Genomic DNA, 14,050 nt, shown 5'->3' on the forward strand with positions numbered 1-14,050 from the left:
TTTTCTGAGGAGTAACCAAATCATTAACTCCAGGGTACCCCAGGATTCAATAATGTGTCTCCTTACATTTCTTCCCCAAATGGACTCGCATATCTATCATCGGAATAGTTACTTCTATGAATATGATAGAGATTTCCCTCACAATATCTTCTAAGCTCTATTCCTGCTCTCGGCTAAAAGGGTCCATCGAGAGTTTAGTTCTGGGAACTGATTCCTGAATCGAATGGCGGAGTTTGATCAATGGCTAATCTTTAGTTTCATCGATATTCTGCCTTCGTGTGGGATTCCTTATTAAAGTGGCATGTCAAGCATTTATTTCCTGCTGTGTATATGCTTGTGTAGAGAAGGGCAGCGAGTGGGAGGGTTTGATTAGCTGCATCTATCATCATGGGGAAAGAAAGGGGTGAGGAGTTTCACCTCAACAGTCCTAGTCCATAGCTATCTTCCATAGCCAAGGTCTGAACAAGGCTATACATCTGCTGGATGGAGGTTAGCACAGATGGTATTTACTGCATTCTAATCGGATAACAAAAGCACCACGCTCTGATACCACGTCAGAGATAAAAGTGTGTGGATCATCCAAGGCCTAAATACTACGAAAGGAAAGACCACATATTCGGTCAAAGTGGATCATTAGTGATTGCCAAAAGACTCAGAGCTTCCTAGGAAAATACAGCACTTTACCACTTAATGCTAAAATGAAACAAATTGCTTCTTCCTCCTAAATGTCTTATCTTCTTTTCCGTACAGATGTAGGATCTTAATTTGATCACCCTTTGAAAATAAATTTGACATTTCAAACTTAATTTTCCCTTAGAAAAAAATGACCACCCCTAGAAAAATGTCCATGAATTATAATCCACACAATAATTCACATTTCCTGTTGCTGCAGGATTATTTTCCTCCCGTAGCAAACTGGATCAAATTAAAATCCTACATCTGTAATCCACAAACTTTAGTAGCTCTAAATTATTCTCTTCCTTTATTTAGCAGACCTCGTTACAAGATCACTATAGCAACACACCCCTTCCAAAACAGCTTTTTCCCCCACAGCTTTGCTGCTTTCCCCTGTAAATAACATCCATCCAGGGAATGTGATGCAGCATTAGCCTGACACATTCTGAGCAGCAATGCCTTGACATACAGTAGCTTGGTCCTTTCAAGTGCAAGTCTTTCAGGCATTTCCTCATATCCAAGACATGCTGTTCTGTTCTGTTCTGTTCTGAGCAGCCTTCCTTCTCCAATCTGAGTGTGTGCTTCAGAACCTGACACAAACTGCAGGAATTAGAGAGCTAGCTCATTTCACATGAACTACTTGCTTACCAACTGCTCTGCTCTACCATCTCTCTCTCCAATCTGTCACTCCGTTCTCTTTTCTCTACTTCCTCTCATCCTCAGCCCGTCTGGGGATAAGTGGGAGATCTCATCTGTCTGTTCTTGCTCTCTTCTATCATTCTCCCCGGTGGCAGAGTGAGCCAGCTGGTATACTAGCTCAAATCTTTACCATTGTATATGATGGGTAAAGTAATACTTTATCAATGTACTTCCTAGCTCTTCTTCTTTTTCCTAATGTCACTCCTATCTGATTACCTTATGAAACAGACTTTCATATGAAACCCAACTCTTATTCGGTACATTTCACTCAATACTCAAAATTCAATATTCTTCAATATGGATTTGAACAACACCGACACAGACCATTGGGCGAACTCATTTTGTTTTTTATTTATTACCTAAAAAAGAAAAATGTTCTATCACAAGTCACACTGAAATGTATTGCTTAAGAAAAAAATATATGTAGACATTTTTTAGTTTTTTAGGGGAAACATGATTTCCGTTATATTTCACCAAAAACAAAATAGGACATAGGCATTAGTCGTTTCTACGTCCCAACCACCTTCTCCCACTTAAAAAAATGCACAAAGAAATACAGAATTCACAGTTACCATTTTGGTTTCATAAATTAATACAGTCACACATGTGCTACACCGGTCTATAGCTAGAACATTGTAAATTGTATTCTTGACTCCTGTTATTATTTTTCAATGGTTGGCTACAAGAAAGAACAGGCAACTTAAATGATGTGATCAGAACTCCACCTACAAACTGTTTTGTAAATGCCCTCCCCACACCCTCTTTCGTCCCATCATCTCATCCCATGTCATCATTTTATGTTTTTTTAATTTTTTTTCACACATAAGTGAGGCACACACAGAGTATAGTTCATACATATATCAAAAATCTAATTAAATTTAGGGGGGGGAGTGAATTGTCCTTTGAAATGTCTAGTCCAAGGAGACAGAAAGTGCATGTCATGTGGTCTCACGTCCTCAGAAGACACCTGTCCAGTCAGAGTCAGGGCACTTTGTTGCCATAGTAGCACACTGCAGTCAAAACTTCCACCTCAGGTACTTTGTTTTGTCAATGTTGGTGGGCAGGACAGAGTGGGGTGTTCGGACAAAGAAGACAGACAAACATAGCAACACAATGGAGAGAAAATGGGAAGAACGATTGAGGAACAAACACAGATTACAAACACATCGATATTAATTCACTCAACGTGCTTACCCCTAAAAACTACAGCTCCCATGTGGTTACATCCTTTTCTATTAATTCATCAATTCATCAATGGAAACAATTTGTTCATCTTATATCTGACACACACTGCAAGGGCAACGTTTTAAGGCACAGAAGCCTTGACATAATAGAGACTCCACCTGCTAAAAGCACAAACAAGAGATGCCCGAATCCTCAGTGACAATGGCGTCTTCACAAAACACAGGTAAAGAAGCAAACAAACATCCCCACCATGTCCCCCAGTCCCCACGTGTCTCGTTTAGTGAAAGGTAAGGCCACTGACAAAAAAGACAAGGTTTACCAAACAGGTAATCTCCCACTGAAAACTCTGTGAGTGCAATCAAGGTAGGATAGGGTCAGACATTGTGTTTTACATAGAAGTTTGGGTTCTGTGACGATGCGTACGCTGGTCCAATGGTTTTCCCTGTTAGTTAGTCCCAAACATGCACCTTGTTGAACACTATGTTATTGAGTTAGGCTGAGAGGACTAAGGGCTCGTTGCTGCCTGGGTCCTTGTCTCCATGTTGAGGAGAACGGTGTTGGTTGAACCAGCGTTTAGGGAGGAAAGTCAATTGCTCTTTGCTCATGATCATCATTGTCCAGGGAATGTTCAGTTCAGAGTGAGCAAGATATGAGTCCATTCTTACTTCATCTGTTTTGGTTTGCTTTGAGAATACTTGGAGCAGGACAGTGCTGCTGTTCTATGGAAATAATAACCTCACCAACAAAAGCAGCTAAGCATTATTTCTCCACAAATTCTCCAAAGCACCAGTTTCATGTATATTTTTTTCTTCCAACAATAAAAAGGTCAGGATAATTCACACTTTTTGCATGCAAAGAAAAGTCACTTTTCCCCCCATCTATCAAAGTCCCATGTAGCAGCAAATCTCTTAGTAAGTCTGTAAATGGCCTAATCTGATATGTGAGGGAATCCATTGGTGGAGGCACTGGTTGATGAAACTGGAGACAGGTTCCCTGCTTGGGATTTCTTAGCTTTCTTCCACCTCTCTTTTTCATTATTAGAAAGTAGCTTGACATAATCAACATTTTCTAACAAACGCCTTGGTTAAAGTGGGATGTTGGTTCAAAAAGGAATACATGGGAAAGATATCTAGAGCGTCTGAATGGTGAGAAACGGAGAGTATTCTCTGTACTGAACCTCCATTGTTTGAGTGACGAAAGGGGTGAATCAGCCATCTTAACTGTCACACACAAACACCCATACGCACACGCTTATAAACCCCTGCTAAATATCATACAAATGTGAGATCCCCACCTATATTTGAAATAGGCCTGTAGTTGGGTTCAATGGGATTTTTATCCATTATTTGTTTGTGGCTATATGACCCTAATGAGTGAATGAGCTGATGAATGATTGAATAAATATGTTTGTTAGCTATCAATTTATTGAATGGCTTGACCCAAGCCATACTTGGCTACTGTTTTTTGAAATCAGCAGATAAAAAGTGAAATAAAAATAGATTTGTTTCCATATACATTTTTAATCATGATTTTAAAATCTTCTGAAGCACTCCATTAATATTGATTTAGTTTATTCATTAATTCATTCCTATTAATACCCTACTGTATGTTAATGAGGTTGCTGTTTATGTAATAGTCCAAACTTTAGTCAAAACCCCATTTCCAATGAGTCATTGCTCCTCATATCCCACTTCCTGCACACTCTGACCTGCTGTTCCAAAATCATGAAAAATGTGCAAATCAACGACTACTTTTTAAACTGTTTATGAAAACCTGAATGCTTTTTGAACAATGCTACATATTTGTTTAGAAAAAATAAAATAATATTACGTTTCAAAATGAAAATAAAAAGATAACCCTATAGGTAAAAAGTCGACTCTGGTCGGTGAAGTGGAGACCTGGAATGCCCATTAGAGTAGTCCAGGGATGGCTCTGGGACCAGGGGTTGTCTGTTTGTCCTGTGTGTAGTTACACCACGGCCCCAGCCACCGACAATCCTGCTCACAAGTCCAGTGTGAATCTCTGTCCAGAGTTCTCCTTGGAAAAATAAAACAGAAAAAAAGACCAAAACACCACCACCATCCAAGTCTGCTATGCTCAGTTCAGTTTTAGTTGTTCCTTATAGGAAGTACATATTTGCAGTCCGTATGCATAACGTAGTCTTGTAAGTCCATACATATCCGTTCCCAGTCCAAACGTCAAAAATCTTTTGTTGTTTTTGTTGTCTATTTCTAATGGTAGGAGGCTGTTGAGGACATGACAAGATGAAAGACAACAGGGAGCCTTTTGGTGTGACAGTTCGTTGTCCCAGCGAGAGAAGAGGATGACTAGGTTTCTTCCCTCTCTCTTTTTTTCATGCTCCACACTCGGCTCCAGCCTGTTTTCCACACCTCTGAAACCATCCCCAACTTCCTTAACCCGAGTCCTCTGCTGCCTCTTCATTATCCAGCCAATCAGTATCCTCGTCTTTGTCATTACGCCATGACGAACTCAGTCTTCATGTCGGCCTTTACGTCGGGCTTCCACACCGAGTCATCGAAGTCGAGGTCCATGGATCCCTCGCTGGACACGCTGCTGTTGCTGTTGCTGCGTCCCGCCTTGCGGTTGGGCAGCCAGTGGTAGGGCGCTCTGGAGTCCCGCCTCGCCTTGCGGCGCAGGCGCTTCTGCTGCATCAGGAGCTGTAGACGCTCCACCTTGCAGCGTGTCGCACGGTTCTCTGTCTGACGCACACGGTCACCTGGAGAGAGGAGAGGAAAACAGAAGGTCAAGCATTTTTCAAACAGTCGTATTTTTCCATGACCTTTTGATACACCCTGCTTTGCAAGACGTACAGAGCACAGTCCAACAGAGCACAGTCCAACAGAGCACAGTCCAACAGAGCAAAGACCATCAAATAAAAAATGAATAAAACATATGTAGGTTCTTAGAGTTGTGTTCAGTGTGTGTTCAGTGTGTGTTCAGTGTGTGCGTTCAGTGTGTGTTCAATGTGTGTTCAGTGTGTGTTCAGTGTGCGTTCAGTGTGTGTTCAGTGTGTGTTCAGTGTGCGTTCAGTGTGTGTTCAGTGTGTGTTCAGTGTGTGTTCAGTGTGTGTTCAGTGTGCGTTCAGTGTGTGTTCAGTGTGCGTTCAGTGTGTGTTCAGTGTTATCTAAGGCCAGGCAGAGGACAAAAAAACATAGGCTGGTTTGGTAATGATGCTGGGGTTCAGACAGAGAGAGAGAAACAGACATGCTGTTGTGATCATTCTGTAGGCTCTGAGACACACACACACACACACACACACACACACACACACACACACACACACACACACACACACACACACACACACACACACACACACACACACACACACACACACAACACACACACATACATACTTTTGTTAGTGTCTGGGGTGTGTAATGAAATGCCCCACTGTGAAATATTAGCCCTGTGTCCTTCTTCACAAACCCTTATCACTGTTTGGGAGAAAACCACTGGGACAGTATCCTTGAGATTGCACAATCACCGAGAGAACACACACTCACTACTGCACGTACCCTCTAATTTCTGCCTATCATATGCAGTCCCATAACTACGGCTGGCATCCCAAATGAGTGTCTTTGTTAGAGCTGTGCGACTAAGTGCATTTCTGGCTGTTGATGTGCCTATAGCAGAGGCTGATCTCCAGGGAAAGGCCTTTGGTTCCATTGTGAATGGCTGCCCACACCACCCAACTCAGCCTTCATTTCATTTAGAAATACATTCAGGAGCTGGAGAGGAAGGGACGGCAACCACAATCAATTAGCTAGCTCCATTAGTATGTGTCTCAGAATGAAATAATGAAATAATGGTCTAGAATGTCAATAACCCAAAGCACAGCCCATCTCTCCCTCTTTCTCGAAAACACACACACACGGACAAACACACAAAACGCACGCACACACATGCAAGGACACACTCGACCACACTGAGGCACACACAGGCACACATACTTACACGCCTCGCACACCAAACACACAAGCACGTACACACTGACACACGAACACACACGGCAGCCGCAGCAGAAGCAGTAGCTTTTAACATGGATCGATGGCAAATTAAAAAGACCTATTGATTAAACTTTAGCTCTAGTGCAGCCATCCATCTCCAGCCGAGGACACCGCTATTGGCTTTCAATAGAAAATGCAAGCGAATGGAAATGGTAAGCGAAGAGAGCCAGGGATTTTTTTCTTTTTCCCCCTCTACTCCTTCTTTATGACTGCAGTTTCCTGCTTCCAGCTCATTGACCCAGCATCCCCCTCGACCCCCCACTGCCTCCCCCTACCCACAACCCCCCCCCCTCCATGGGCCAGTGTCCCCAGAGAGGGTTAGGTGGGATGGAGGGGAGGGGAGGGGCGCGGGCTGTGGAATTCCGCCCTACGGGTGATGGGGAAGGGAATGGGGTAGGTGGAAGTTTTTTCCAAATCGATTGTGCCTTCCCTCCTCCTCCTCCTCTTCCCCCATCGGAATGAATTCCAGACTCTGTGTGGGCTTAATTTACCTCTTCCCTTCATTTGCTTATCGGATTGAGCAGAGCGATTCTCTGGCTGTAAATATTCACTAGTCCTGGCAGTGCATACTAACTAACTGCATTAAACAGAACAAGGACTGGGCTATTCAGCACATGTTATTCAATGTTTTCCACACTAGATAAGAGTATGTGTCTACATGATGTCGTATGCCACAGGACTATATCTCCTGCCTAGTGTATAAGGGTAACAAGGGGGTTCTTGTGCATTAGGGGCATTGTTCAGCTGCCTGCATGCAACGGCTATACATTCTGCCAGGGGCTTTGTTCCCCCTGCGCCTCCCCCCCCCTCCTCTCTTCTCTTACACAGGAAAGAAACCCCTCTATGTTCGCTCTCTCTCTTTCTATGAGAGAAAGGGGATTTCTCTCTCCTTCCGCTGCCCTTTATGTATCTCTCTCTCTGCCTCTCTCTCGCTCTCTCTACATCTCTCTCCCTCTCTCTAGTCTAAAGCCACAGACAAGCGTGGGGTTGTCTCAAACAAGCATGGGGTTGTCTCCTGCACCTAAAAGCTGGTCAGGCGGGGGTGACGCAGCTCAAGCCCTGCTGAATGAGGAAGGACTGGAGCCTGGGGCATGGCCTCATTATAGGACACACACACAAACAAATACACACACACACACACACACACACACACACACACACACACACACACACACACACACACACACACACACACACACACACACACACACACACACACACACACACACACAGTCAGACCCGCATGCCCTACAATGTGCCCATGCAGTTACACAAACTCCGGAGGTTCTTTACAAGTCATCAGACACACAACCTCTCTGTCTCCACACTTTAATACTGTGTAAAGACTACAGCCATTTTCCCTGCTTTTAAATGTCAAGTATATGTGAGTTTGGCTGCCGCACGCACTGACTTTAACCCAGTCTCACACACACGTTAACACGCAGACACTCGCGGTGGGCAGTGTGGTGTGGGGTCCTGAATGCATTCCCGGTGCAGCCAATCGCCCGGCCTTTGGCTTGGCTGGACCCCTGGGAATGTTTTTGAGGCAGGACCTAACCTGTGTGTGGGAAGCAGGGAGGGAGAATACCTGACCACTGTGACTGACCCAAACTTTACTATTTACAGACTCAGTGAGCACACTGCCCACAAAATGAGGTGGAAACTGAGCTGCACTTCCTAACCTCCTGCCAAATGTATGACCATATTAGAGACACATATTTCCCTCAGATTACACAGATCCATAAAGAATTCAAAAACAAACCCAATTTTGATAAACTCCCATATCTACTGGGTGAAATACCACAGTGTGACATCACAGCAGCCAGATTTGTGACCTGTTGCCACAAGAAAAGTTAAACCAGTGAAGAACAAACACCATTGTAAATACAACCCATATTTTTGTTTATTTTCCCTTTTGTACTTTAACTATTTGCACATCGTTACAACACTGTATATAGACATAATATGACATTTGAAATGTCTTTATTCTTTTGGAACTTTTGTGAGTGTAATGTTTACTGTTAATTTTCATTGTTTATTTCACTTTTGTTTATTATCTACTTCACTTGCTTTGGCAATGTTAACATATGTTTCCCATGCCAATAAAAACCTTGAATTGAATTGAGTTGAATTGAGTTGAATTGATAGAAAGCTAGAGGTGGATAGGAGGAAGGAAACAAAGACAAGCACACCAGCAGGGAGAATCACATCTTCCTTCCTGTTCCTCTGTGACCTAACACTGCTCTCTGACGCACTATGCACAGAGAAAGAAGGAAGTAACAACACATATTTTCTTGGGAATCACCAGAAGCAAATATTAGGCAAGGGACAGGTCAGCGTCAGAGAGAACAAGGAATAGACAACAGAGGGCAGTCCCTCCCTCTCTTTCTCCCTCCCTCTCTTTCTTCCACCCTCCCTCCCTCTCTTTCTCCCTCCCTCCCTCCCTCTTTCCATGTACTCTCTCTCCCTCTCTGGTCACGCAACCCTCCTGCACCCTGTGCTGCTCCTCCATCAGCACTTTATTGTCTGTACCCGTCCTCCCCTGGAGCGGAGCTGTGTGTATGTGTCCTCAGTAGACACTCAGGGCTTTCACAGGCCCAGTTAAAGCCTACAGAGACTAAAGGCATTGACAGGAGTAAACCATAGACACAGAGCCGTAGCTGACTGAGCCATGAGGACAAAACCCTCTCCAACTCCCCCCCCCCTGCTGTGCAGCTGCTCAGGGCAGACCAATGAGAACCACGTACACCTGGCCTCCCACTCCTCCCTTTACCATCCATCCCTCTCTCTCTCTACCTCCCCCACTCCCCTCTCTCTCTCTCTCTCTGTACCTTCTCCTGTCCTCTCATCTCACCCTGTGTGGACAAACCCCTACAAACCAGAGGGAGGGGTGTGAGGTTGTTGGCGTGTGTGTATAGGGTGAGCATATGGAGATTAACCCAAAAGCCCATGTGGAATCCCTGAACACCATCCAGCAGAAAAACAACCTGAGAGGCTCCCCCTACCACTCACCCTCCACTGTGCCAGAGAATGACTGTAAACACCCCACTAACACACAAGCTATTTTACATACAGTGCTGCATGCAGGTTGGGGTTGGGGTAGTATTTCAGTTGGACATAGTAGCTACTGACCACCATGTTGCAAGGCAGAGAGACGAGAGAGAGAGAGAGAGAGAGAGAGAGAGAGAGAGAGAGAGAGAGAGAGAGAGAGAGAGAGAGAGAAAGAGGCTGATCTATGAATAATCAATGCATTCTAGAGCCTGACCAAAGAGGGAGGGAACGAGGGCGGCAGAGAAGGAGGAGGGCTGCGTAGGAAGGATGCAGAAGAGATTAAAGGAGCTTCTCCTCTATTGATCCCTTAAAGATTCCGCTTCATTAACAGTTGTCCAAGTGTTGTTGTTTGTTGTTGTTTGTTTGTTTGCCTTGATAATTCTTGTGATCTCACGGAAGGAGAGCTGTGTTTCCTGAGCATCAGGGGATCAGGCGGAGTGGGTGCGGGCTGAAACTACAGTGAAAACAACCTGGGTTTAATTACAGGAAAACCGTGCTTTTTAAGGTCTTCCAGTAAATCCCACCAAAATCTACAGTAGCTGAAGGGGGCCTGAAGGGGGCTTGATACTTCCACCTCCATTTGTATGCAGTGGTATGGAGACTCACCTATTCCAGAGAATATCAAATGTAATTTTGCGTAACACTGAAAAAAACACTGTGTTCATACAGGCCTACTTCTCTGAGTAAAGCGTGACACAGAGCAAACCCCCTGAGGCCTTGCAGTTTCCCCATGCCCCTCTACTCTCCTAATCCCTGTGGCATCCATAAATCACTGCAGCTACAGGCCCATCATCCAACACAGCCACATGTCATTCCTGGTTGGCCTGGGCCCTGGGCCAGCAGCAGAGCAGAGAACAGCCCAGAGGGTAAACACAGGCCTGGGAAACATAGACAGCACACAGCCCTGCCTTTGTCCTGCCATCCATCCTAACCATCTGGGGCCCAGGGAAGAAGACAGAGAGAGAGGAGAGGTAGAAAGGCAACCCAATGGAAAAGAAGGGGCCAAACTGAAGGAGTCAGACCAGTCAAAGGGAGCGAACGAACATCCCCGTTTTGACAGGCGTTGAAAGGGCATCGACAACCCTGCAGGGGAATGAGGTCTTAAATGACTTTTAGACGCAATTTGCATTTTCTCTTCTTTCCCCCCGCTCTCTCGCTCTCTTGTCATTCGACAATGAAAGGGCACCTGACGCGGTTGGTTGGCTGATGTTGCTATAGGTTGAGGCAGATAGGCTGGGGGTTAGATGGCTCGGTTACTGTTGCTCAGCAGTGTGTGTGTCATTGGCCGCCGGGTGGCTGCTTACATGCTTGCTGACAGGCGAGTGATGAATTATGTACAGTGGCCTGTTGTCCTAGCCTAGTGTCCTAGCCTGGTGTCCTAGCCTGGTGTCCTAGCCTGGTGGGTCAACCACGCTGAAGCACCACAGACAGGGAGAGCAGGGTGAGGGCTCAGGACCCCTGTCGGGCTGAATCTGACACACACAGGTCAGAAATGACGAGAAGAGACATAGCCCAGAGACGAAGTGAGGACTGAGACAGAGGTTAAAGAGAAGGGGAAGACCATATGAAGGGCTACCACATTAGAACAGAGTTAGGTGTTCAGAGTTAGCCATGTTGACAACTCTAACGTGAGGCAGTGGCAGACTAAAGAGCGTTAACATTTTAACACAAATTAGTCTTCCAGTAGAATGCACCCACCGCAAAGGTAATTCACTCTGGGCTGAATTAAACAAGCTGGGAGAGGAATTTAGCCATTCCCACCCAATCCCGCTTTCTCTCCTTCTCTCTCTCTCTCTCTCTCTCTCTCTCTCTCTCTCCTCGCTCCCTCCTCTCTCTCTCTCTCTCTCTCTCTCTCTCTCTCTCTCTCTCTCTCTCTCTCTCTCTCTCTCTCTCTCTCTCTCTCTCTCTCTCTCTCTCTCTCTCTCTCTCTCTCTCTCTCTCTCTCTCTCTCTCCTTCTCTCTCTCTTTCTCTCTGTGCACACAGAGCTCCACCCTGCCTCCCGCAGCCAGAGCCTGAACTAGACTAACCCGACCTGACAGATACTGAGTAGATCGGAGGGAGGAAGAGACAGGAGGGGGAGGAGAGGATATCTACCCCTCCTTTCCTTCTTTCAGGACTCATTTTGTTCATTTTCATCCTCTCTGTTGAACCAAGCAGCTGCAGTGGGAGTGGGTCCTAAAGCTAGGTCTAATCCTAAGGCATGGAGAGCTCTCTCACTCCCTCTTTTCCTCACAATTTTTCTCTTTCCTTCTCTCCTTCTCACTCGCTCAGCCCTACAATGGCGCAGCCTGGTTCCCTGAGGGGGGGGGGGGTCCCACTGAGCAAAGGAATTCAGCTAACAATTAGCCTAACACCCCCTTCTTAAGCCCTGCCCTCAGACAAAAAGGCATTGGCCCCTGGGCCTAACAAAGCTCTGCACTCAGCAGTCACCACAACCAGCCACGCTGCCACATCACAACCAAAACCAAACTAATCTAGCTAGCTCACTAGGCTGACTTGTCTTGCTATCTCCGGATGGCTCGAAGCTCTTTATTCACCGCCGCCTCCTACCTTCTCCTCCCCTCTCTCCACATGAACTTGCAGTGGAAAGGGTAAAGGCTCTCCGGAGATAGCAGAGCTATGTGACATTTTCATGAGGCTGTCTCAACCTGAGGTAATGTAACACAGACAGCAGACTGGGAAGGCACTAAGCAGTAAGCATAGGTTATTCCTGTAGGCCAATGGAAGCGGGCTTCTGCGAAGAGTTAAGCTGTCAAGTCTTTCACCAGGTGTCGGCTGTTAAGAACGTCGTCTCAGGGTTTTACCGGAACACTTAGTCACCTGCCTTCTAAAATGTTCCTCACCAAGCATTCCACAGTCACACAGCCAGCCAACCAGACAGACAGCTTCCGTCCATACAGAAAAGCCCCAACTCATTTATTGGTAAGGAAGTTCGGCCGGTTGCCAGTCTGACTCGAAAGGCATTTCTTTTGCTTTTCTGTTTTTCCAGTGACGGCACAAATTAATCTGTGGGCAGTTAGCAGACGGACGGATATAAAAACAATGTTATGAATGGAGGCTTAGTGTGTGTGTTGTTTTTTCTTCCTCCCGCTGCCCTCCAAACACAATGCACATTCTTTCAGCGCTCACATTTCTGTATAAATCTATCTATTTAAAGTCTGAGTGGACACAGGCGGCCATTGATGGCGAGCAGGCTTGGAAGAGACCAGAGAGAGATGGCTTTTACAGATGAGGCTAGTTTTGGACAGCGACGGAGGAAGCAGTGGGACGGTCCATTGACGGGAGAGACGGGGAGAACGGGACAAAGAAAGAGCGAAAAAAAGCAGGGGATGACGGCTGAGTGGAGGAATGGGAGGGGGGAGGAGCGAGGGAAAGGGGCTTCCTGGGTTAAGAAAATAAGCTCTTATTATTTCAACTGTGCAGAACTTATTTTAAAAGGGCTCACTGGATACTGCAGAGTCCCCTGGACGTTGGGTGAACTTTTGGTCCATGCTTCGATGAAGTGCTCCATTCTATCGCAATGCCAAGTTACAATACATGTGCTGATATCAGTCTTTGTCTACCATGGACAATGTAATTCATGTTTTTATTTCAAACAAAGAGGCCACATAAAACTTTAATCAGGGCCATTCAGAGATCCTCCCCCACTATCCAACTCTATTCAACATGCAACAAGAGCAGCTCATGGAAGAAAAGTTAAATTTCCTCTGGCAAGGTTTAAAAAAGCAGAGTGGGGACAATGTGTTTCCGCACAAAGACTACGTGACACACGCCTGTGAATGTTATCAGTGGTGAGGATCTGTCCTAGCCTCTGTGTGGATGGGCAGTAATCCCCAGTCCAGCCCTCCGAGGGGTAAACCTATCCCCTCAGCACAGAGACAAAGACAAAGACAGGTCTACTTCTGCTGCTGCGTCTGCCTGACAATCTGAGCCTTATGGAACAAGCCTAGAGAAGAGCTGCTGCATTCCCATGGAGGGCCCCAATTCTCCCTCGTCTCCCCCTCATAATCCTCTCCTCCACCCTTCCAACCCCCACAAGAACCTCTCTGCCAACCTCTGTATTCCCTTTCTTTCTCTTTCCTTTTGAGCAAGGATATTGTCTTTTTGAGTCCGGCAATAAATGTGGGGATAATACTTTTTTTTTTATTTTTTTTACCTTTATTTAACTGGGCAAGTCAGTTAAGAACAAATTCTTATTTACAATGACGGCCTAGGAACAGTGGGTTAACTGCTTGTTCAGGGGCAGAACGACAGATTTTTATCTTGTCAGCTCGGGGATTTGATCTAACAACCTTTCGGTTACTGGTCCAACGCTCTAACCACTAGGCTATTTGCCGCCCCAAACAGTATTTGTTAAACAGTTAAACAGTATTTGAATAGAAACACAACGACAGAAACAAAGTTGCTG

General features: G+C 45.5%; 1 protein-coding gene across 2 annotated transcripts in view; it reads right to left on the reverse strand.

The window, feature by feature from the left end:
• Nucleotides 1-1,705: 1,705 nt before the first annotated feature.
• The window catches only part of midn (midnolin), a 32,828-nt gene continuing 20,483 nt past the window's right edge, over nt 1,706-14,050 (reverse strand). For both annotated transcript variants that reach the window (XM_014216313.2, XM_014216312.2), the window contains one exon: nt 1,706-5,296. In XM_014216313.2, the coding sequence (XP_014071788.1) occupies nt 5,034-5,296 (263 nt within the window). In that variant the 3' untranslated portion in view covers nt 1,706-5,033. The remainder of the gene's footprint in view (nt 5,297-14,050) is intronic.

Source organism: Salmo salar, chromosome ssa10 (genome assembly GCF_905237065.1).
Source record: "Salmo salar chromosome ssa10, Ssal_v3.1, whole genome shotgun sequence".
Classification (NCBI taxonomy): domain Eukaryota; kingdom Metazoa; phylum Chordata; class Actinopteri; order Salmoniformes; family Salmonidae; genus Salmo; species Salmo salar.